General features: G+C 40.3%; 1 protein-coding gene across 6 annotated transcripts in view; it reads right to left on the bottom strand.

Moving 5' to 3' along the window:
- Positions 1–1,926: 1,926 nt before the first annotated feature.
- DOCK10 (dedicator of cytokinesis 10) overlaps positions 1,927–26,369 on the bottom strand; it is a 252,846-nt gene continuing 228,403 nt past the window's right edge. For all 6 annotated transcript variants that reach the window (XM_077827342.1, XM_077827346.1, XM_077827344.1 and 3 more), the window contains 4 exons: positions 23,628–23,818; positions 22,314–22,414; positions 21,858–21,996; positions 1,927–16,299 (listed from right to left, as the gene is read on the bottom strand). In XM_077827342.1, the coding sequence (XP_077683468.1) occupies positions 16,204–16,299; positions 21,858–21,996; positions 22,314–22,414; positions 23,628–23,818 (527 nt within the window). In that variant the 3' untranslated portion in view covers positions 1,927–16,203. The remainder of the gene's footprint in view (positions 16,300–21,857; positions 21,997–22,313; positions 22,415–23,627; positions 23,819–26,369) is intronic.

The raw sequence follows: 26,369 nt of genomic DNA, 5'->3' as shown, positions 1-26,369 counted from the left end.
ATCAGATCTAACAACAATGGGCTCATGTGTGACCTCTTTGACTACCTGCTGCCCCTTCAATGAAAAAGCTGGAGGGTAGATATTAATGTATCTTTGGTCCATTTATTTTATTGGTAATTTTAGTTTTTATCATTGCTGAGAAACAAGCGCTTACTTATTTCAAGTTGAATGCAGTCTCATGATGGTATGTATAGCACTTTGAGTGAAATGACGTTTTCGTGGGAGAGCCAAGGTTGCATTGAGAGCTCTTATGGGGCCTGATCCACAACTAAATGAAGTCAAAGGAAAGAATCATATTGATTTCAGTGGCCTCCAGATCAGACCTGTGTTGAGAATTTGTGCTGTCTGTGTGTTAAAAGTCAAGTTGAACAAGATAAATGCAGAGTTGTCTAGCTCTTTCATTCTCTAAAATAGTGCCACGCAGTCTTACCAAGGCAAAGCTAAACACAACAGTTTCAGAATATGGAACAAAGGTTGACTTAAGGGGGAAAATCTCTCCTCTCCCCTCACATCCTGCCTAAGGCCATGAGCCTGCAATGAGATGGGCACAGGCAGACTCCTACACTCTCACAAAACTTGAATTAAATCAGAGGGATGCCTTCGTAAGACAGCGTGGGACTATCTTAGAGAATGAAAGAGTTAGAAAACTCTGCATTTATCTTGCTTAACTTGACTTTTAACACACAGAGAGTGATCTGTCTGCAGGACTGGGGAGAATTATTTTATCTCATTGCCTTTGGGATAAGAGCATCTCTTGAGAGCTCCCATTAGCTTCCGAGGGACTGATACAAAGCCTGTTTGAAACAATGGAAAGACTCAGTAACTAACTTCACTGGGCTTTGGATCAGGACCTGTGTGAGAAGCAACATAAGAGTCTGCTCCTTACATGCCCATTGGATGTAATGGGAATTGAGGGAGCTCCACACATCACAGGCAAAAGACAGAGAAAGCTCCTCTAAACTTTTAATTCTCTGCAAGAGATTTGACTTATGTTTCTTGAGACAAAACATATCTAGAGCATGAGCCTAGCAAGACTCAGAACGCCAAGCATCTTTTCTCCGAGTATATCTTTTTACTGTCTGCTTGCAAGCTCTGCTTGGCTCCTTTTCATGTCATTGCTCTGAGAAAGGAGCCGAACATCCAGACAGTATTTCCTCACATTTCTACTTCGAAGTCAGCAGAAAACTACAAAGTTTCCTGCTATACTCATGTTAATATGCCGTTCAAGTGCAGTAAACAGAAAATCATTTAACAAAAAAAGAAAGCTGCAGCTTGACTCAATTGTTTCTTTAATACAGTTTTGGAAGATGGGAAGAGAATGCAGGTCAAGACATTTGTCCAACTAAATTTAATAGGAAGCATCTCACAACATTAAGTGGGTCACACTTTACATTAAGTTGCCATTTAGAAATAGTTTATAAAAGATTACTAAGGGACAGATTTTTCAAGGTATTTAGGTGCCTAAATACCATTCAAATCAATGGGAGTTAGGCACCTAAATACCTGAAGAAATATAGCCCTGAATGACTCATAGAGGTAATAAGCAAGTTACACATGAGTAGTATGAGTTGTAGATGGTAAAAACAAGCACCTCATTCAAAGGCTTCATGGTTATAATGGAACCTATTGACTTGCTGGGCTCTATAACAAGTTAGTAACTATTTATTTAAACATCTACCAATCATTTATTAACTCCTTATAAACTCTTTATTAACGAAACCTTATTAAAGAGGGTAATTATTAGGGCTGTCAAGCGATTAAAAAAATTAATCGTGATTAATGGCACTGTTAATAATAGAATACCATTTATTTAAATATTTTGGATGTTTTCCATATTTTCAAATATATTGATTTCAATTTCAACACAGAATACAAAGTGCACAGTGCTCACTTTATATTTATTTTTTATTATAAATATCGGCACTGTAAAAATAAAAGAAATAGTATTTTTCAATTCACTTAATACAAGTACTGTAGTGCAATCTCTTTATCATGAAAGTTGAAGTTACAAATGTATAATTATGTACAAAAAATAACTGCATTCAAAAATAAAACAATGTCAAACTTTAGAGCCTACAAATCCATTCAGTCCTACTTCTTGTTCAGCCAAGCGCTCAGACAAACAAGTTTGTTTATGTGTGCAGGAGATAATGCTGACCACTTCTTGTTTACAATGCCACCTGAAAGAACAGACGTTTGCATGACCGGCATTGTAGCCGGCGTTGCAAGATATTTACATGCCAGATGTGCTAAAGATTCATATGTCCCTTCATGCTTCAACCACCATTCCAGGGGACATGCGTCTATGGTGATGATGGGTTCTGCTCGATAACGATCCAAAGCAGTGCAGACTGACACATGTTTATTTTCATCATCTGAGTCAGATGCCACCAGCACAAGGTTGATTTTCTTTTTTAGTGGTTTGGGTTCTGTAATTTCTGCATCAGTATTGCTCTTTTAAGACTTATGAAAGCATGCTCCACACCTCCTCCCTCTCAGATTTTGGAAGGCACGTCAGATTCTTAAACCTTGGGTCGAGTGCTGTAGCTATCTTTAGAAATCTCACATTGGTATCTTCTTTGTGTTTTGTCAAGTCTGCAGTGACAGTGTTCTTAAAATGAACAACATGCTGGGTCATCATCCGAGACGGCTATAACATGAAATATATGGCAGAATGCGGGTAAAACAGAGCAGGAGACATACAATTCTCCACCAAGGAGTTCAGTCACAAATTTAATTAACGCATTATTTTTTTAACAAGCATTATCAGCATGGAAGCATGTCCTCTGGAATAGTGGCCAAAGCATGAAAACTGCGATTAACTGTGATTAATTTTTTTAATCAGTTAATTTTTTTGAGTTAATCGTGTGATTTAACGGTGATTAATTGACAGTTCTAGTAATTATTAACTGTACCAACAGCAGCAAAATAGAGTTCAAGGCCAGTATTTTCAAAAGTGACTTGGGATTTTGGGTGCCTAATTTGAGACACCTGACTTGGGTTTGATTTTCAAAGGCCAGATGTTGAGCACTTTCTGAAAATCAGAGAGACATCTCAAACTGGACATCCAAAACCAACACTGCCCCAAAGTTATTACACTCTTATGAAAATATTGGTCCAGGACCCAGCAAAATAAACTGTTTACCCGGCTATGGCAGGACCCAGCGGATGGTGCTGTTACATTTAGTATTACAAGTTGTTTTCTTAGCCTGCAACTGTTGTTCAGTCTTTGAAGCAATACCGTACAGTTGTTAGTTTTGTGTTGTAGTTTTTTTGGGGGCATCTGTGACAAGCAGCAAAGGAGTTTGCTCTCTGCCTTATTCTCTCTGGCTAGAGGCAATTCTTGAAGCAGAATTGCTCCCTGAGAATCAGGCATTGGCTGAAATTCCTGAAAGAGGGGACTGCCTGCATGCTGTTTGTGACAACCTGTGTTGCATGACTGATGTACATAAAGTAAAATAAAAAGCTGCTTTAAGAATATACCCAGCTTCTGCATCACTGATTTCTCTTCCATAGGGAAGCTGACCTCAAAGGCCCCGACATCTGCTACTGTTTGGCAGAGGGGAGACAATTCCCTACTGCATATATAGTTTTTGGGAAATATACTTCTCACATCCCATCCTGGAAAATGTAAACACAGTAGGATATCAAGTGTATCATATTGTTATAAATACAAATATGTGGAGATATTGATTTCTTATTTACATTTCATTTGAAAAATGTTGATGTAAATCAGGCAGCAGAGCAGTAGAATATTTCATTACCTTGAGAATATTAGCATTATATACTGCCATGAAGAAAAGGAATGAGAATGTAATGAAAGAAGTATCTAGCTGTAATTAACTTATGGATTGATTGGCTCGTGGCTTGACTGCTTAGCACTAGATTTTCATCCGCTCCCAAATTTGCTGCAAACAAGCACAGTGTATATTGAAAACATTATTTATAACATTTATTTGTACTTGATTTCCTAAATTAAACCATGTATCACTTTCCAGCATGACCGAAGGTGTCACATAAACTGTCTTACACAATCTGCCTGCTGGACTGGCTCAATTCCTCAAGGAAACCACTTGCTAGCTAGCCAGCTCATTTCTAAAACATTACTATGAGATTCAAATGATCAGATTCAGTTCTGATAAACTTCTTAGCAGATGTAAGAAAACTTAATATACAGCTCACCTAATTATGGTTCTGCTGTTTATTATCTTCTCAGTAACAATCTAGAGGACCGATGGTGCAGTATTGTTTGCATATGAAGGCCAAGATGGGAGCGTAAATTTTAACTTCTAGATCCTTACTTATGCACCTAAATCAGTGATCTGATCATAAAAGTGCCAAGCGCTCAGCAGATCTCCGATATGGGGCCCAGTCCTGCTAACATGTGTGTGTAGCTTTTAAATCACGAATAATCTCACTGACATCAATGGGACTATTCTTTTGCATAAAATGAAATCCTGGCCCAGTTAAGTGAATGGCAAAACTCCTATAGAGTTCAACCGAGCCAGGATTTCACCCATAGACTTAAGTACATATCTAAGAGTTTGCAGCATTTTAGAGGCCAAAATCTCATTTTTTTAAATTTGGGCCAATATGTTTATGGTGGCCATCTTTAAAAAATGATACCATTTACAAAGATTCTACAGTTTCCAGCATTACCCACTGATAGGACACATCACCAGAAACAACAGAACCTTTCCAACTGCAGAAATTTTCGAGTGTGTGCTTTGTTATACAATGTCACTTCACGTCAATCATACTTCTCTAAAAATATACTCGTGTTCTCTGTAGTTTAGTCTCCCAGATCTGCATTATTCATACATCATACTACAGCTTGTCAGAAAATGAAAAAATAAATCACAAACATGTTTGTTTCCATATTTTCTCAAAAGTTTGTTTTTGGCTAAATTTTCTGACAAGGTTAACATGTTCAAAAGCACCTAGGTGACTTAGGAGCCTAAGACCCATTGATTTTCAATAAGACTTAGGTGCTTTTGTAAACTTTACACCAGATACAAAATAAATCATCCATGTGTAAAAACATGTAATATTGACAAGATATATATGATCATGTTGCCGTCTAGTAGCTAGACTACCAAGAATAGAAGCTCCAGTACTGGAACTCCTTATGCAACAGGAAGAAGTGCAGATACTAGGAAACTCCACAAGATTAAAGAGCAGTGACTATAAGAAAATGGCATCTTCTTAGTCAAGAGTTCTGCTCATTGTGTGGATCCTGTCCAATTGGACTAGTTTAATGTCAAATGTTAGTGTTTAGTACCTTTTAGTCCTCTTCGCACTGCACAGCCAACACCTCTGTGGGCCAGGGAGCTGGATTCAACTCTGGCTCCTGCATCCTCAACAGAATTGTTAATTAAGTTATAATTACAGGGCCAAGTGGTGTCCTCAGTGATGAAAACTCTGCAACTCCATGTCCCAGCTGGGAAGGAAGGAGCCACATCCATATCTATTACTATCCATCCCAAATTTGGCAAAGGCTATCTGTCATAGGAGCAGTCAGCCCACAACATGATTATCTCGTCCCTTGATGTCAATGACCAGGACCAAAAATAACATTTTCTAACTGCTCTCTCATATCCATGTTGCAAATGTCCAAGCATGGCAGGTAAGAAGATGCCCTCTGGGATAGCTGTCTGCTAAATTCAAATCTAGAGATCTCTTAATACAAGTGATCAGGTAAGAGCCAGAAACAGAGCGGGATTCTGAGATCCCCAGATGAGTGGACGAGGCTGGCAGTCAGAAAGCCAGCCCTTTGACATGTGTCAGTGTTGATAAATTCAAAGTGATGCATATTGGAAAATATAATCCCAATTATACATATAAAATGATGGGGTCTAAATTAGCTGTTACCACTCAAGAAAGAGACCTTGAAGTCATTGTGGATAGTTCTCTGAAAACATCCACTCAATGTGCAGCAGCAGTCAAAAAACCGAACAGAATGTTGCGAATCATTAAGAAAGGGATAGCTATTAGGACAGAAAAACATCATATTGCCTTTATATAAATCCATGGTACACCCACATCTTGAATACTGTGTGCAGATGTGGTCGTCCCATCTCAAAAAAGATATACTGGAACTGGAAAAGATTCAGAAAAGGGCAACAAAAATGATTAGGGGTATGGAATGGCTTCTGTATGACGAGAGATTAATAAGACTGGGACTTTTCAGCTTGGAAAAGAGACAACTAAGGAGGGATATGATTGAGGTCTATAAAATCATGATCAGTGTGGAGAAAGTAAATAAGGAAGTGTTATTTAATCCTTCTCATAACACGAGAACTAGGGGTCACCAAATGAAATTAATAGGCAATAGGTTTAAAACAAACAAAAGGAAGTATTTCTTCACACAACATACAGTCAACCTGTAGAACTCTTTGCCAGAGGATGTTGTGAAGGCCAAGACAATATCAGGGTTAAAAAAAGAACTAGATAAATTCATGGAGGATAGGTCCAACAATGGCTATTAGCCAGAATGGGCAGGGATGGTGTCTGTAGCCTCTTCTTGCTGGAAGCTGGGAATGAGTGACAGGAAAAGGATCACTTGATTACCTGTTCTGTTCATTCCTTCTGGGGCACTTGCCATTGGCCACTGTCAGAAGGGCTAGATGAACCTTTGGTCTGACGCAATATGGCCGTTCTTATGTGAACTCAATGAGTTTGATGTGGGAGTTATTGAGAGACAATAAAAGACCTCATGACAATCTGTACATTTTTCAGAAAACACCTTTATTTTGAGATAAGGCAGTCAACAATTTACAGCATTCCCTGGGTGAACACCACACTACCGAAAATATAGAATGGGATTTTCAAAGATGCAAAGGGGGTTTAGACATTCATTTCCCATTCATATGAATAGGAATTGGGTTTGTCCAAATCACCTTGGTGGCTTTGAAAACCTCGCCCATAAAACATGAATCTTGCTAAACACAAAGGACCAAATTAATGGCTGGTGTAAAATCAGTGAGGCAAATGGAGCTGGATGACAAATTTATTTGACCTCTTATACTGAAGTTACAACAAGGGTAGCTGATTCTGTTATCTGATCAATGGTCAAGGACTCATTCTATAGGCACTGTTTATGCCAATTCTTATGGACTAATCACTAATTCCATTAGACCAGATCACTGTGCAATTTAATAATATTGTATTATTACGTATAACATAAACTGTGTAAAAAGATGAACATTTGAGCTAGGATTTATTCTTTTCAGTAAACCTATTGAATTCCAACAGTGTAGAAACTGAAGGGCAGAGCTGAGCAAACTAGAAACACAAATGTCTGTTCATTGGATGATGTGGCTGAAGCTGATAAGAAGATACACCCTGATTTTCATCACAGAGAAGCACGTCACTCAGTGCAGTGTATTATAGAGGTGGAAAGTTGAGCAATTATCTATAATTACAGTCATGAGCTAACGCTGTCATCACACAAATGGAGAAGAAATTAGCTCTGTGCATGGTGCAGCTGCACAATTCCACATCAGTCAGCCTTCAATTTGCCAAAGTTGCTATATCTAGTTAAAACAAAAATCCTATGAATGGAAATGCCCTTGTAATAATAGAGATGAAAACCAGGGTAAGAACTGAAGTAGTATTTAATTTGGAAACACTTATTCAAATATTGGGCATGACATTGTCTTCTGTTATTATTTTCAGAAGTTCTGAATTAAAAACAAAACAAATGCAGTGGGGTCTGAATCAGAGCAAATTATTTTTTCCCCTATGTGGAATGTAAATTGACCTCACCCACAGTGAAAGACTTAGGACCTAATCCTCAGCAAACCTGCGCAGAGAAGTTTCCTGCACCCCTCACCTCCCCCTGCCAGAGTTTCACTGACTTCACAGAAGATTTGTATAGGTGCAGCGGCCCATCTGCATGGAGGTCATAGCAGAATCAGGGCTTATTAGGGCATGTAGTCCCAGGTGCTCCTTCCCTCACCCCACTCAGGAGTACCATATGGGGCGGGTCTCTTTGTCGAATTTCCCAGGAAGGAAAGAGTCTGCAGCAGTAGCCACCAGTGCCAGCAGTACCAGAAGGCAGAAGGAGTAGACTAGCTGAGGACCTCTTTCACCCCATCCCCAGGGATCTAGGACTTTGTGTCTACAGGAGCATAGAAACCACCCCATTCCTCCCAGCAGCACTAAGTTGCAGTCCTTTATAATCTCAGTAACCCCAATGAAGCAGTTCTGGACTCAGACATGTTTGTGGGGCAGAAGGATGAAATGGTTACACACCCTATGCTGTAACTGTGGTTCTTCAAGATGTGTCCCTCATGGGTGCTCCACTCTAGGTGCGCTTGCGCTCCCTGCGATTTCAATAGGAGATTTCTCATAGCAATGTCCAGTAAGCCCACGCATGGATGTCTCTCAGCCTTGTGCTATATGCTATTGCTATATAATACTGTTCCTTCTCTACCATGAAGCCCCATGACAGAGAACTCCGAAGCAGAAAAGGAGGGCAGGCAGTGGTGCACAGATAGGGACACACATTTAAAAGAACCACAATTACTGCACAGTGTGAGTAATCATTTCTTCTTCTATTAGTGTCCCTATGGGTGGTCCACTGTACCTGATTACCAAGCAGTTCCCCTTTAAAGAGGAGGGAGCTTCGGAGTTTAGTCCAGAATGGAAGAAAGTACAGCTGAGCCAAACACAGTATCAGAAGCAGAGTTGTGAATTATTGCATAGTGTTTAGCAAATGTGTGCATATAAGCCCACGTTGTGTCTTTACATATTTCAGTTATAAGAACATTCTTAAGAAAGGCTGTGGAGGTGGGGATAGATCTCATGGAGTGATCTTGTATGTCAGTGGATGCTTTGAGATTATGAGATTGGTAGCAGCTACTAATGCAGCCAGTTATCCACCTAGAGAGCCTTTGCTTAGAGACTGACGCTCCTTTTGTTCTGTCTGCGACTGACACACAATCTGGGAGTCTTCTTGAAAGGTTTAGTCCTATCAAGGTAGAAAGCCAGGACTCTCCTGACATCAAGTGTGTAGAACAACATCTCCCCCTTAGCCCGGTGAGGTTTAGGGTGGAAGATGGAGAGCAGAATGGGTTGATTAATATGGAAATGAAAATACACTTTTGGCAAAAACTTTGGGTGTGGTCATGTGACCTTGTTTCTGAAAAATATCGTGAATAAAGGGTATGCCATAAGAGCCTCTATTTTCCCCATTCATCAAGCTGACATGATAGCAACCAATAAATGGAAGAGTGAGCAGGCAGCCATAGGTCTAAATGGTGGTCTTGTAAGGCATTTAAGGACCAAATTGAGGACCCAAACTGGAGTAGGGTGTTTAACTGGTGGAAAAAGGTTGCTGAGGCCTTTGAGGAACCTCGCTTAGTGGGCAAATACAGGGTAACCATCTGTTGGAGAACGGAAGGCCATGATGGCTGCCAGATGAACTCTAATGGAGCTCTGCAATAATCCTAAACTCTTTAGTTCTAGAATGTAGTCCAGTACACCTTGTAATGATGAGGTTGTTGGTGCAATGTGTTTGAGATCACACAAGTGTGCAAATCTAGAGACCTCCTCAGCTCTGGCCTCCTGGACGGGGAGGGTGCGGAGGGTTGTCTATCTCTATGCAGGGCAGAGCTCAAGGCTCTAAAGTAGGGGTGGAGAATCTTTTTTTCTAACAGGAGCCACTCACTCACAGAAAAAATCAGTTGAGGACCACACACAGTCCCCCGGGGGTGGGGCACGGAGGCTTGGGGCTTCCCCTAGGCTCCAAGGTGGGGCCAGAAACGAGGGATTCAGGGTGTGGGAGTGGGCTCCGGGCTAGAGCAGAGGGTTGGGGTTTTTGAGGGGGTGAGGATTCTGGCTGGGGGTGTAGGCTCTGGGTCGGGCGGGGAAAGAGGACTTTGGGGTGCAGGAGGGGGCTCCAGGCTGGGGCCAATGGGTTTGGAGTGCGGGATGGGGCTCAGGGCTGGGGCAAGGGTGCAGGGTCTGGGAGGGAGTTTGGGTGTTGGAGGGGGTTCCGACCTGGGGCAGAGGGTTGGTGTGCAGGTGGGGGTGTGGGCTCTGGGTGGGACTTAGAGTGTGTGGGGGTTTCGAACTGGGCAAGGGGTTGGGGTATGAGTAGGGGTGCAGGATCTGGGAGGGGGTTTGGGTGCAGGAGGGACCTCAGGGCTGGGGGTTGGGGTGCAGATATGGGTGTGAGGTCTTGGAGAGAGTTAGGGTGCAGCAGAAAGTTCCGACCTGGGGCTGGGGGTTTTGACTCCAGCCAAGTGGCGCTTACCTGAGGTGGCTCCTGGTTGGCAGCTCAGCGGGGCTAAGGCAGGCTCCCTGCCTGCCCTGGCTCTGCATGGCTCCCAGAAGTGGCCAGAATGTCTGGCCCCTAGGCGGAGGGGCAGCCAGGGGGCTCTGTGCAGTGCGTGCTGCCCGAGCCTGTAGGTGCTGCCCCCTCAGCTTCCATTGGCTACGGTTCCTGGCCAATGGGAGCTGCAGAGCTGGCACTGGGAGCGGGAGCAGCATGCAGAGCTTCCCTGATTGCCCCTCTGCCAGGGAGGGCCACCGAGGCTTGGGGCTTCCGGCCCACGGTGTGGAGACTTGCCATGGGCCAGATTAAATTAAGCAGTGGGCCAGATCTGACCCGTGGGCTGGAGGTTCACCACCCCTGCCCTAGAGAATTGATGGCGATAAGCCACGAAGGGGTCCCAGTAGGGCCAAGAAGGTGGTTCATATAGCATGGGCGGTGGAATCCACAGGTGCTTGCCCCAGTGGGATGGTAGTTGTGGACATCTGTCAGGAGTGAGCTCAGGTTCCTCAGGGACTTCAGGAAAAGAACTTTCATGGGGCAGAGTGGAGAGCCTTGTACAGATATTTGTGAGGCTGAGGCAAAATCTTCATCAGAATCCTCCTCCTATAAGTCACTTGGTAATGGTGGGGCAGTAGAAGCAGCTTGATGTACCATCATTGGTACTGGACGGGTGTCCGGATATCTGGCAGTTCTCAGTACTGAGAAGTGATCCAAGCTGAGAAATGGTGAATCAGGAGTCTCAGACGCTGCGAGGTCTTGGGAAAAGTAATTTTTGTGTTACTGAAAATGTTTTTGGTACTGTGTCCAGGTCTTGAGCTCAAGTAATGATAGCTGAAGGATGCAATGGTACTGTGAGTTTTGAATGCTCTGGGGTATTCTGGACAGAGCCCAAATGGGTTTTTTTGGTAAGATAGTAGAGCTCTTCTTGCTGCTGTGGTCTACTGTTGATACCAATGTTTTCTCTGGGCCTGATATTTCAGAGTTTCTATGCTTAGTGGAGCTCTCGGTATGCAAGGAACCAGCTGCCTTGTGGGTACCATGTCAGAGACCGATGGGATCTAGGTGAGCTGAAAACTTTGACTTCTTTGAGGTAGATACCCTACCAGGAGAATTCAGGGCATGGTCTTTGGAAGACTTATGAAAGGAAGCTTGGGTCTTCCTCTTAGATACCCTTGAGGAGTGCAGATCAGAGATAGAGGAGGCAGCTGACTTACTCGGAGACCGATGTATGGTGGGAGCTCCTGGCTTGGGTCAGAAGCTGGACACAGCAAGCTCTCCATCAAAAGGAGTCAAAGTTTTATCTCCCTATTCTTTCTGGTGCTATATTTGAACTCCAGACATAAGTTTCACTTTTTGGAAATATGAGATTCCCCAAGGCAATGGATGCAGTGGGAGTGTCTGTGGCTCATCAGGATTGCCTCCCAACACAATAAGCAATGCTTGAACCCAGGAGAACTGGGCATACCCTTGGAAAGGGCAAAACCTCCCCAGGGATTGGGGGGAACTATCTAAAAGCTATACATAACACTTTTTTGTTTTATTTTAAAAACGAATACAACTATTACTAAATACTAACTACTATAATACACTAACTACAAAATCTAAGAGAACACAGTTGAGGCAAAACTCCACTTGGGCAACTAGCTAAGGATCTCAAGCTGGGCTGGTTGAAAAGGATGGTTAGCCCGTGCAGTGCTACATAACAATAGCATGGGGCATGAGGCTGAGTAACATATGTGCATGGGCCAAACGGACACTGCTATGAGAAACCTTAGATCAACGGTACAGGGGGCGCAAGCATACCTGGAGTGGAGCTCCCACAGAGACATTTCTAGAAGAAGAAGAAGAAGAACTGTTGGAGGGGGAGAGGAAGATCCCAATGACATCTTTAGAAACATCATGTGCACAGCATAACTGATCAATTTCAAACCTCTTGCACTCTATTCCCTGGGGGCCTCAGGTACCCATGCAAGGGAGAGGGCATTCTCTAGAGGTAGAGGCATTCTCTCTCATCATTTGAGAGAATCAGGGAGATAGTCTATATAGAAGGGAGAAAACAGCCAAATTAATTTATAAAAGAATACAAAAATAAAAGGCCGCCAGCCCAGCATCTATGAGCAAAGGGATGAACGTTATGAGAGCATAGGAGTTATTCAATAGGGAATTTAAAAAATGATATAGTCCAATTCCACACTGTTCCCAATACAGACCAGTAGCTAAAGACCACAGTCCAGCTCCAAATTTGGAATCTGAGGGGGGAAACTGGAGATCTCTTGAAATGTCCAATTACCTGTGGCAAATGTCTATTTTGATAATCTGTATGGAATATATCATGAACGTATATGACATTTTCATTTCCATTGTTTTGGAGAGCACAGAAATTGCAGTAAACTAGGTTCAATGGGAGTAGGAGACAAAAGTCCACAGGTAAGTCCAGAATAGAGAGTCCTGGGTGAAAGGTTGGAATCTGGGGGCAAGTGGGCAACGATAGCAGGGACAAAAGATAAATAGGAAGGAATATAGAGGGAAAACATAATGAAAATTCCAGATATCTGTATGCTAATGCAAAAAGTATAAAGAATAAACAGGAAGAACTAGAAATACTAGTGAATAATCACAATTATGACATAACTGGCATCACAGAGACTTGGTGGGATAATTCACATGACTGGAATATTGGTATATTGTTATATCCTTGTTCAGGAAGGACAGGCAGGGAAAAAAGGGAGGAGCTGTTGCCTTGTATATCAAAGATGTATATACTTGCACTGAGGTAGAGACAGAAGAGGGAGACAGATGTGTTGAAAGTCTCTGGGTAAGGATAAAAGGGATAAAAAACAAAGGTGATGTCAAAGTAGGGGTTCACTATAGTCCACGTAACCAGGAAGAAGAGGTGGATGAGACTTTTTTTAAACAACTAAAATAATCATCCAAAGCACAGGACTTGGTGGTGATGGGAGACTTCAACTACCCAGACATCTATTGGGAAAATAATATAGCAGGACACAGATTATCCAAAAAGTTCTTGGAATACATTTGGAGACAATTTTTTATTACAGAAGATAGAGAAAGTGAGTAGGGGAGAGGCTGTTCTAGATTTGACAAGACAAATAGGGAGAAACTAGTTGAGAATTTGAAGGTGGAAGGCAGCTTGGGCGAAAGTGATCATGAGTTCATGATTCTATGGAATGGTAGGAGGGAAAACAGCAGAATAAAAGACAATGTGCTTCAAGAAGGTAGACTTTAGCAAACTCAGAGAATTGGTAGGATCCTGTGGGCAGCAAGTCTAAGGGAATAAAAGAATTCAGGAGAGTTGGCACCTTTTAAAAGAAATATTATTAAGGGCATAAGAACAAACTATCCCAATGCTTTGGAACGAAAGGAAGTATAAGACGACACCACACTGGCTTAATCAGAAGATCTTCAAGGACATGAAACTCAGAAAAGAGTCATACAACAAAGTGGAAACTAAGTCAAATTACAAAGGATGAATATAAAAAAAACCAACACAAGCACATGCAGACAAAAATAGAAAGGTCGAGGCACAAAACAAGATTAAACTAGCTAGGGACATAAAAGGGTAACAAGAAAACATTTTACAAATACATTAGAAGCAAGAGGAAGACCAAGGACAGGGTAAGTTCATTATTCAATGAGGAAGGAAAGACAACAACAGAAAATTTAGCAATGGCCAAAGTGTTAAATGCCTTTTTTGTTTCAGTTTTCACCAAAAAGGTTTGCAGTGGTCTGGTAACTAACATAGTGAACACCAATGTGAATGGGGTAGGATCTGAACATGTTAAGAATGACTTAGACAAGTTAGATGTCTTCAAGTTGGCAAGATCTGATGAAATACATCCTAGAATACTTAAGGAATTGGCTGAAGACATCTCTGAGCCATTAGCATTAGCCATTCTCCCATGGAGGATGGGAGAGATCCCAGAGGACTGGAAAAGGGCAAACACTATACATATCTTCAAAAAAAGGGGAACAAGGATAACCCAGAGAATTATAGACCACTCAGCTTAACCTAAGTACCTGGAAAGATAATGGCACAAATAGTCAAACAATCAATTTGTAAGCACCTATATGGTAATCAGGTGATAAGTAACAGTCAACATGGATTGGTCAAGAACAAATAATATCAAACCAACCTAATTTCCTTCTCCGACAAAGTAAGAAGGCTTGTGGATGTGGGGGAAGCAGTAGATGTGATATATCTTGACTTCAGTAAGGCTTTTGATACTGTTTCACATGACCTGCTCATAAGCAAACTAGGGAAATATAGCCTATAGATGAACCTATTATAAGATGGGTGCACATCTGGTTGGAAAACCGTACTCAGAGAGCAGTTTTCTGTAGTTCACTGTCAAGCTAGAAGGGTATCTTTGGTGGGGTCCCACAGGGATTTGTCCTGGATCCCCTTCTATTCAATATCTTCATAAATGATTTGGATAATGGCACAGAGAGTACACTAACAAAGTTTGCAGATAATACCAAGCTGGGAAGGGTTGCAAGTGCTGTTGCGGAAAGAATTAGAATTCAAAATGACCTTGACAAACTGGAGAAATGGTCTGAATTAAATAGGATGAAATTTAATAAGGACAATTGCGAAGTACAATTAGGAAGAAATAATCAATTGCACACATACAAAATGGGAAATGGCTTCCCGGGAAGGAGTACTGCAGAAAAGAGCCTGGGGGGTTATAGTGGATCACAAACTAAATATGAGTCAAAAATGTAATACTGTTGCAAAAAAAGCAACCATCATTCTCAGATGTATTAGCAGGAGTGTTGTAAGCAAGACACGAGAAGTATTTCTTCCACTCTATTCAGCACTGATAAGGCCTCAACTGGAGTACCATGTCCAATTCACCACATTCCAGGAAAGACATGGACAAACTGGAGAAAGTCCAAAAGAGATCAACAAAAATTATTACAGGTCTAGAAAACCTTTGAGGAAAGATTGAAAAAAATTGGGTTTGTTTAGTCTGGAGAAGAGAAGGATGAGAGAGGACATGACAATACTCTTCAAGTATGTAAAGGTTGCTATAAAGAGGAGGGTGATACATTGTTCTTCTTATCCGCTGAGGATAGGACAAGTAGTAATGGGCTTAAATTGAAGCAATGGAGATTTAGGTTAGACATTAGGAAAAACTTCCTAACTGTAAGGTGATTAAGCACTGGAGCAAATTACCAAGGTAGGTTTTAGAATCTCCATCATTCGAGGTTTTTGAGACCAGGTTGGACAAACACCTGTCAGAGATGCTGTAGATACTTAGTCCAGGAGACTTTCCCTCCTACATTTCTATGATTCTCTAATTCTATAAACCAATGAACTGTCTTCAAAGAGAAATCTTTATAGCCATTTTTTGTACACATACACAAATATTTTAATATACTTGTATCTGAAAAGTTATTCATATTTTAGTACACTTATTATTAACTAAAAAGATAGTCTTTTAAATTTTGTAAAAATGACATATTTTACACATCCTCTATTTACAATTGTGACATACTTAAATGTTATAAAACACCCACTTTTGACCTTTAAAATATATGTATACTAGGACTCAGTATTAGATATATTATCATTTACAGCAAACTTAGGGCTTGCTGTGGAGCTAAACGTTCAATGGAAATTTCATATTCAGCCTCACTTAATAAAGACTTCTCAATAACAAACAAACAAACAAACAAACAAAAAAAGATAGGAAATGTACAAATACAAGGTTGGACAAAAAAAATCAAGCTAGCAGTTTTAAAAAATATTATCACTGTGAAGACTCCCAATAAATTAAAACCATACCGCACAATCCATTTTCATGGTATTGTTCATGATCACTTTACATTAAAAAAAAATGTCCTCCAGAGGTATGCAAAAAGTCACAGATGTTTCAGTCAAATGTCAGGATTTGGTTTCACTGCTCTTGCAGGGCTGTGTTTGTTCTACTGAAGGTTCGTGAATAGGTTCGTTCCATTCCTTGTGGCTTTGCTGGATCCTCCTTGTGCATAATCTTTTTATTAAAATTTTTTTTAAAGAAACAGATGAAAACAAAATGAACCCATTGAGTATTTATTTCAACAATTTTTACTGTTTTCAATTATCTTATATTTTTGGTTTATTAAATAATGCATTATTTATTTTAGATGCTTGATAAAGGAAACTTGTAGTTCAAAAAATTAACTTCATTTGGAGACCCAATCCTGCAGTTATTACTCAGGCCACTCTCTCATTAAGAGGGTTTCCGGAATTAAGGCAGCAGAATTGGGCCCCTGGTTGGAATCCTCAACATTCTGTCAATCAACGTACTGCACACTTCCCTAAACAATGTTTTTTCAACAATACCGTCAAGTAATCCCAAATTGAGTAGTCACCTACACTTTATAAACTCATTAGACTTACCTCTATTTGACCACTTGTAATGTTGCATATGCACACCCCAATCCTGTGATCAGAACCTTGTAGGACCACTGTGCCCATACAGAACCCCACTGATTTGCATGGGGATGCAGGCAGTTGCAAGGATCTGCCTGATAGCAGGATCAAGGCCAGTAATAGAGCCTGCACAATTTTACTCCCCTCGGCAAGCCTCCCTTGCATTAGGAAGGGTATATAGGGTAAGGCACATAGACAATTAGACCTAGATGCGTCAGAGAGAAACTCAACAGCAAAAAATGCTTCCCCCTGCCACATGTCACTGTCAGCTGTGATAAAGATATATACAACTGCTAGAAAAAGTTTCCTTTAGTCCCAGTAACATTTACTTTTGCCATTTATAATAATAATAGATTGAGAGCTTTTCTTCTCTCAAGGAAGACTACATGAAGAAGTGAAACATTTCCAGAAATAACATCATTATCATTGTCTCACAACATGTTGCAGTTGGCAATAGTGGATAATAGAATATAACAATGCTTTAATGATGCTCTTTGAGGATAACAACACCACCTAGTTCTTATGTGCTGCTTTTCATTCATAGATATTGAAGTGCTTTACAAAGGAAGTCAATATCATTAACCCCATTTTAGTGACCTGCCCAAGGTCACTTGGTGGCAAAGCTGAGAATAGGACCCAGGTCTGAGTCCCAGGCCAGTGCTCAAGCCACTAGGAATCACCAGTGTTTCTTGTCTTTGCCAACACTTCTTTAGCAAGTCTGAATTTAAAACAAAGATATTGGCAGTAATTGTGCTAAAGAAGTTAGAATTTCTCCTAAACTCCTTCTTGTGACTTTATTTGTTACTTGGGAATTAGCTACCATCAGAGTTCCTGATGAATACTGATCTTGGGGACAAGAGTGACTGAAAAGAATTTTCTCTTGTCCTGGAGCTCATGAAATATGCATTCTCCAGCATATAGTGATTACTTAGGCTTAGAAAAATTTAAAGAGACAATCTGGACATAACAGTCACATTTACAAAAAAAAAAAAAAAAAGACAAAAAAAAGACAAACCCTTACCTCTGTTATACTGAAGATTATTACATCTGAAAGGATTGTAAGGGACAAATCCGTACGTACAATAGGAAAGCACTGCAAAAAGGGGGCCAGATTCTGAAACTCTTACACTGACTAGTACTTTCTTCTTCAAGTAGACCCATGGACCTCAGTTATTCAGGGAGTAAGATACTACTTAATGGGAATAAGGGTGGCAGAATCTGGCCCTGAGTTTGCACTCATTACACAAATGAAATCCTACATCTATGCATGCAAATGGGTGTTTGGGTCTGCAACGTGGGTTACTATGCATCCAAACCCAGACTTCAGCACACACAATTCATAAATGCAAAGAAAGATTTTGTACATACTAGTGATTGTGCATTTTGCATGACTTTCCTATTGCACCTGAAAATGTGGCCCTAGAAGCCTATTTTGCTATTTATCATTTATGTTGATTGTGTTTACTTTTTCTATTTTACTCAGCATCAATAATGAAAATAGGTCAGTTTTAGCTTACATTCCTGGTTCTCATGAAGTAGCACAAAGATGTTGTGTTTGGCGTCACAAGAATGCAATGGAGTATTTAAACAGAATAGGTTTCTTAAATCTGAATGTTTTGCCTAACACCAGTTAACAGTACCTCTGCATACATGTCTGTATAATCATTGGTCCCAATTCTACCTCACATACTCCCTGGAGCCAATAAGAGCTGTGAACTTATGTCTCAAGGTAGAACTGGGCTATTATCTTTAACTGTTAGAAATAAAATAAACATTTATGTAAAGATTAAACAACACAGGCAGAACAAGTACACAGAGGGCAAAAAGAGGTGTTTATTGCAATATTTTGTCCCCTTGGCAACTCAAAAGTTTTCTCCTTCCCCTTTCCTTTTGCAAAGGTACTTCTCAGGCATTTGGCAAACATTATTCCTCATTACTCCTGGCTTCTAGAGAAAGTAAGTACAGAAGGATTCTGAGATCCCTTTTCACCAATACCCCTCCCCACCCTGGAATTCCAAATCACCTTCATACACAAACACAGTGCTTACTCTTCTGTCCGGGGTTGTGGTGAGACAGCTGCCATCCTTTTCCCCAGGACTCACACTTACTGTCTGTGCATGAGCTCCCACAGCCTGTGCCACAGACGAAACAATGCTGCTCTTACACCTGTTTTTTTTTTTTTCTGGGCAGTTCCTAAGATGTGTGTTCCTGATCCCCTCCTCCAGCCATCACTGCCATCATTGCAGAACTTGCCTTATGGCAACGATGGCAGAAAGTGATCCTTCTCCAACCATTTGGTATTAGCAGGTTACCATGCCGTATCATGGACAATGCACTTCCCCACCAAAGACTGAGGATATCACCTTCTGCTAAGCTCCATGATCCTAACAGTGCAGGAATCATTAGTGCCAAGGTTGTTTATGAACTCAGACTGCACATGTATCATGTCTCCCATCCCAACCCCTCACTGGGTTCAACACGAGTTAGACATGACACTTAAATGGACGTAAAATGTAGGTAAAACAGAAAATCAGCAAGTGAAAGCACGTGACATCAAAGGAAAGTATAGACATAAGAAAAATAAACATACCACTTTTGTCTACAGTATTGAGGGAAATGTTAGACAGGGAAGAAGAGAAGCTGTATAAGCATGGACCATGACAGAGCTGCCAGAAAAAAAAAAAAGAGAGAGAAGAGACTATGTAATGAGAGAGTCACTGTCAGTGGGTGTGCTATCAAAACAGCCTCAAATATAACAATGAGCAACACACCAGACCATAATGTCATTGTAGAGAACATGGTACCATTATGATAGTGCCTCGATGTTTCCCACTGTGAAATAAATATTTCAGCTGCAATTTAGAGTGTGTGAAATGTATGGTGATGGTGCTCTCTGCTCAGAAGTAGGGAAGCAAGAGGGCTCGAGCTGTGCAAAAAATTCATATTGCTTGGAAAGCTGGAAAAAAAATCCTGTTTTATTGCTAGATTTTCAGAAAGCAAAATATTTGGTGTTCTTTAGCCCTTAATTATATTTCTGCAACAGCAAAAAAAAAAAGGAGTCCTTGTGGCACCTTAGAGACTAACCAATTTATTTGAGCATGAGCTTTCGTGAGCTACAGCTCACTTCATCAGATGCATACCGTGGAAACTGCAGCAGACTTTATATATACACAGAGAATATGAAACAATACCTCCTCCCACCCCACTGTCCTGCTGGTAATAGCTTATCTAAAGTGAGCATGGCCTAACCTGATGCTCACTTTAGATAAGCTATTACCAGCAGGACGGTGGGGTGGGAGGAGGTATTGTTTCATATTCTCTGTGTATATATAAAGTCTGCTGCAGTTTCCACGGTATGCATCTGATGAAGTGAGCTGTAGCTCACGAAAGCTCATGCTCAAATAAATTGGTTAGTCTCTAAGGTGCCACAAGGACTCCTTTTCTTTTTGCGAATACAGACTAACACGGCTGTTACAGCAAAAAAAAAATTTCTCAGAGATCTATTAACGGAACACAGCAACTAGAGTATGAAGAACTTTCCAGAGAATTGGTGTTTTGTGCCCATAAATATTCTTTTCACACTGGTGAGAATATGATACAATGGTTTCCAAAGACACTGGTCAACTGGCAGGGAGAAAAATATTGAAAGCTGCAAAAGGCCTTTCTTTTTGAAAGCTGCCTGGCAGGAAAGGAAGCTGGAACAAGATGGCGGTAGGAAGACACATATTTTTTAGTTAGTTTTTTAACAGAGATTTTCAAAACACCTTGGTATTGAGGAAATAACCAACTATCTGGGCTTTTGCTCTCACAGGCTTTGGTGTTACTAAACCCCTTGGAAAAATAAAAGCCTTGTTATGTACAAGTAATTATGTACTAATCTATCAATATTTTCCTGCACTGAAAAAACGTACAGCTAAATGATATTCAGGTTCATATTTGTATTTGAAAAGTATTCACTGAATATCTTATGCAAATTTCAGTTTGTGGACTACTAGTAACTTGTTCATTTTGCCTATTCATTTTTCATTATTTGTGGTGCCTAATTTGTTCACCTAAGTCACATGTTAATTGTTTCTGATGAGTGATTGGACGATTAAAACTATTTAAACAGGAGACCCATGAGCAAAAAATGACACATTCAACACTTCTAAATTTAACACAAAACTTTTGGATGACTTTCTTGAAGAATATGATAAAATGTATGAAATGTTTGGAGTTCAACAAACATTTTCACAAATAAACTAGTGGTAATCAGAATCCTGAGATAACAAATCATAGCAAATAATGGAACAGATTCCCAGCTGGTGGAAATAAGCATATTTCCATTTAACAGAGCTACATCGATTTGCACCACATGAGAATGTGGTGCAATGATAGTGAAGCAAACTTGCCATGTTTATTTGCAAATACATTTATGAGTCACTTCTTATATTATTCAACAAGCTGTAGTTATCATTCACCTTACCCGTGAAGATATATAATATAAATTAGCTGCCATGGGGTCTAGGAGTGTTCATTAAATATCCTTGTTAGATACCAGTAATTATGACACTGATAATTATGTACACTGGGCAACTCTGCATACAAATGGTACTTATATGTGCAGTTAGCCACTTTTCACGTACAATTACCTGTTCATGTGTGAAAACATTCCAGGTGCAATTTAGAGCTGTTTACATACTAACATGCACCAAAGTAACTAAATTGGTTTTAATTCACTCTTTTTGTTATTTTGGTTTCAGTTTCTGTGTGGAATCTCTTATTGTAGATAAATTATTACTTGACCTAAATCAAAACAAGACACTCTTAATTTAAAGTAAAAGAGTCCACACCCAGTCACTGCACCAAAATAACAAAAGGTGTGAATAAAAGGCAGTTTAGTTATTTTGGTGGATGTTAGTGAGCTTTACACATAATATAGCAGGAATTATACAGGTCAGGATTGAGTGGCATTGGTCAAACTGCACAAATAAGTTTGCACAATAATTGTTGCATTGTTCTTGGTTGAAGTCTGCATTATTAGTATTTTACTTGTGGTTAATTGTACTAACCCTGAAGTTAATTGTATTCATTCATCAGAGGAAACAAATAGCCACCTCCATCCCCACCAGCAAAAGTTAAAATAGAACATCTGACCTGTTCATTCATGACTTCAGAGAGCTCGCTGAGCATATCCTTATAATGAGACTTCATTTCTTCTTGATATTCTAACTGGTCCTCTTTAATAAGGCGTTTGTTAACTTCAAGAGCATGCCCGCATGCTTCTGCAAACTGCCTACAAGCACAAACATACACCAAAGAACATCTGTACAAAAAACTCCAATGAAAAAATATTATGCCCCCAACTTAAAGTTATATAGTAGTTGGGGCAAATTATGGCACTCAGTTATAAATCCCTAGGAGTACTCAGGCCAATGTGATTTACACAAGATGTCAAGAGAAATTTTACGCAAGAACGAATTGCAAGACGTGGCTTTATCTAGTCCTACATAAAACATTCTGTCTAATTTCATGTCATATCACTGAATGTTTCTCATCTGTTTGTACTGGCCAAACAAAGTCTAATGTTTACTTTAAAACCAGTATGTTTACCTGAAGATTTCCTTCAGAAGTTTGACTTGGTTATCAGGATATTTCTTAGCATTTGTTTCTTCAAGAAAAGCTCGGGCGTATGCCATTGGTCCTGCATTTACCTGTTGGGGGAAAAGCACCTGGATTAGGGAGCAGAACAGTACACTTTGACTGTAATTTATAATTCTCATTGTTTAAGGCTCAGGGTCAATTTCTGTGCTTACAGTGCGTGAAATGACACTGACTTCAAATAGATAGTACAGGGTGAATATGAATAGAGATTTTGTTCCGTATTCTGCATCTTGAAGACATTCTGCCTAGCATAAAGCTGCATTCAGGAAAGTGCCAAAAGCATTTCCCAACTGAAGCTAAACACATCGGTATTTATCTTCTACACATTTGTTCTGAATCAATGACTTAAGAGAAACTGTTAATCTTCCGAGGTGCCATTTTCCAAATACAAATATGGTAGGTATTTCAATTTAACAAAAATACCAAAATTAGACTGTACGTCAGATCCCTAGCAGGTGTAAACTGGAATAGGTCTACTGAAAGGAAAGGAGCTGTGCTGATTTACACCAACTGAGGATCTGGGCCCATGAGCCAGATAGATGAATATCTTAGAAAGTTTCATATGCAAACGGTGCACTGGACATTAGCTAATGTAGTCGAAAAACAAATCACACTGAATCACAAGGGCCAAATATGTTCTTCTCTCTAATCCCAGTTTTTCTACATAAGAAATCATTAAACTGACCTGTACAAGGTTCTCATTAAAAAAGTATCTGAATGCTCATTTGAGTACCAGGCTTTAGTTTAATATGGTCAGGCTGTTCAGGTTAGAAAGAGTTTAACATTTATTAGAGGAACACTAAGGGTATGTCTACACGGCAAAAAAAATACCATGGCACCAAGTGTCAGAGCCCAGGTTAATTGACTTGGGCTTGTGGGGCTCTGGCTGCCAGGCTAAAAAAACCCTCCACTCTCTCAGGGTTTCAGAGCCCGGGCTCCAGCCTGAGCCTGAACATCTACACTGCAATTTTTCACGCTGCAGCCTGATCCCTGCAAGCCTGAGCCAGCTGACCCGGGTCAGCTGCAGCCAGGACTCTTTTATTGCAATGTCAATATACCCTAACAGACTTAATTATAGCAACACTGCCAGGCATCAATCCAACACCTATTAAAGTCGATAGGAGTCTTTCCACTGATTTCAATGGGCACTGGAACAAGACTCGAATACCCTGGAGTAAAACAGATTAAATATGCTACACAAGTTGCAAAGACCCAAATAAAAACGGTGGTTGGTACGTAAACATAAAACTGAGCCATTGTTACCTTGACGCTGACACTTCCTTGAAGTTTGAGTTGCAGTCTAATCATGTCCACTTCTTCCATTGTGCAAAGCTGTTTAAGTTCTGAAACCTTTCTGGACATCTCATCAATAGCTACTTCAATGGGGTTCAGTTCTGTACTTGTTTGGCTTATGACTTGAATACGCTTCTTCACGTATGGAAAGAAATGACTGGCTGCTCAAAAACAAATGTAAAACAGTCAAAGAGATTCCACTCCCACAAGCTGGTAATTTTGGAAGCAATGCTAGTGGGTTCACAGTTTAGACTGCACTCATTTTTTCCATTTTATAAACACCTTTGTGGTCCAGGAAAATTAATACATGTACAGGATTGGCTCAGCAGGTCTAAACAGACATTTTGATGCAGTCACTTCCGGTTCCATTTTGATCTAGCACTATTTGTCTCGTATATTTGTCAGACCCTGACAGCACATGACTCTCAAAACTCACAGATTTTAAAATTCACATCTTTCTTATTCTGTGTTAGGGCCCTGATTCATAAGCCTGTGTTTAACTTTAGGCACTTCAGCAGTTCCCTAAAATCAAAAAGACTACTCACATAATGAAAGACAGGCATGAACTTAAACCCTTTGCTTAGCTGAGGCTTAGATCTCCTAAATTCGCTAATTGTAACAAATCAATCATGAAACAGTAATTATCCGACATGACTGTTGACAGATTCACAAAGAGAAGCAGACAGAGAGGACATGCCTCATCAAAAGCAAGAGCTGGGAAGGAAATCATCCTGTGAGAATTTTTGAATTTCAAATTTTTTTCCTGTCCCAAATTCGGATGAAAAGTCAAAATCTCAAACATTTTCATGAATCGAAAATCTGAAAAAAATATTTGGTTAATTGAAAATTAAAAAAAGATAAATTTCAAAATGTTTTCTTTGGATTTTGACCGTTTTAAATCTTTTTTATAAACTATACGTTAACTTACATTTTGAAACAAAAAAATTCAACATGAAAAAGAGAACTTTTTCATTTTGAAAATATCATAACAGGATAATTTGACAATTTCAAAACTTTTTTTTTTCCCAAAACCTTTTCCAAAATGGGAAATTCTTGAAAACCAGCCCCTTTCCAGGAACAGTTTAGATAATTTCTAACCAGCTCTATCCAACGTACTTCCTTACAGCTCAGCCAGCAAAGTGACTCAGCGAGTTTGTCTCCTGGACCTTGGGAAGTTTGGCAGAAAAAATTGCCTGTCCTAAGGCTCCTTTCTGGTTCTTCTGCATACGTTAGGAAGCCTCCTCAGCCCCATGTAACCCAATGGTGAGCATCAGTTACCGATCAGTTGGAACCCTGGACAAGCCCCAATGTATGTGATGGCTGCCATCTTGGCCCACACACTGGAGGTTGAACGATGGACCTCCAGAGCTAAAAGCATGAGCTGCTACCGCTGGAGCTAAAGAGCCACGGCTCTGTAGGTGGGGCTGCAAAAGACTCATATCCTTTGTAGACTGGGCACCTGTAATACACACTGACCAGTGGCAAAGAGTCCTGTGGCACCTTATAGACTAACAGAGGTATTGGAGCATGAGCTTTTGTGGGTGAATACCCGCTTCATCAGATGCACGCAGTGGGAATTTCCAGAGGCAGGTATAACCTGACCAGTGGGTTACACTTGCCCTGAGTGTCCAGTGTTCTTTCCCCAATGCACATCAGTTGCTGCCTCAACTCCCACAGCTGCTCCTCTTTCCAGTGTTACATCCAGTTCTCTTGTAAACAATAAATGCTTCATTTTTATATGTATAATTTCTATAAATGTAAAAACTTCTAAAATGTATCCATTTTATCCATGTAAAATCTAATGTATTGAGGCAGTGGGATGAGACAGTGGATGGGAGGGTGGATGTGGGGCGAGCAATGGACAAGTGGTAGTGAAGCTGGAGAGAGACATAAGGTTCCAGCCCAGTACATAAAGCAAAGGATGGAGGCTGAGTGCATGCTTTGGAGCAGATCTGGCCAGGCAGCAGGGCTAAGGAAATTGGGGAGCTGATGAAACAACCCTATCTACTGATTAAAAGTTTACACACCAGTAGGCTAATACCCTAACACCGTAATACACGCACTTTCAGTTCAACGGTACTATTCCCTCTCCACCCCAAAGTCAACATCAAAGAACTTAGTACTGCTCAGATACTAAACAACAGCCATTGTTCTCTGTGCTTCATCCCCTCGCCCTTGTAGCTGTATCATAAAAGAGATGCCTCCAGATACCAGGTATTTTTCAACCTTGACTCCACAAAACATTTAGGTGACTAAGTCTGTGCTGCAGGCAGCTTTTCCCATTTGGCCCTTTGGGGAGATTATATATCCTGAAGTCAGATGGGCTCTAAATTTTCTGTCATTTTGAAGTCTTTCCGTGAACGTCAGCCTCTGTATTAATTTCTACTTGTGAGAACAAAGCTCATCAAGTGCATTTCAGACAGTTTCTTGTACACTCATCCAAAATTTCAGATATGTCAAGTTTTAGCAGTAATTTCGTGGATGTTTATCACTTTTCTCTAAGATGAGATTTCAATCATGACAAAAAGCTGAACATTTTCTGTTCAGCACCACAGTTTAATCTGATTCAATGGAAACTGGTGCCTGCAATACTTCTTGCAAAAGGGTACCTTCCTGTCTTAGAACACAGGGATCACTGACAAGACATAAGATATATGGGGTTATGTTTTTATATAGTTATTATATATTATATAGTAGCCTTCTGTAAACCTG

The sequence above is a fragment of the Eretmochelys imbricata genome, chromosome 9, assembly GCF_965152235.1.
Source record: "Eretmochelys imbricata isolate rEreImb1 chromosome 9, rEreImb1.hap1, whole genome shotgun sequence".
In the NCBI taxonomy this organism is placed as follows: domain Eukaryota; kingdom Metazoa; phylum Chordata; order Testudines; family Cheloniidae; genus Eretmochelys; species Eretmochelys imbricata.
The sequence above is the reverse complement of the archived record's forward strand: the minus strand, read 5'-3'. Positions and strand labels throughout refer to the sequence as shown.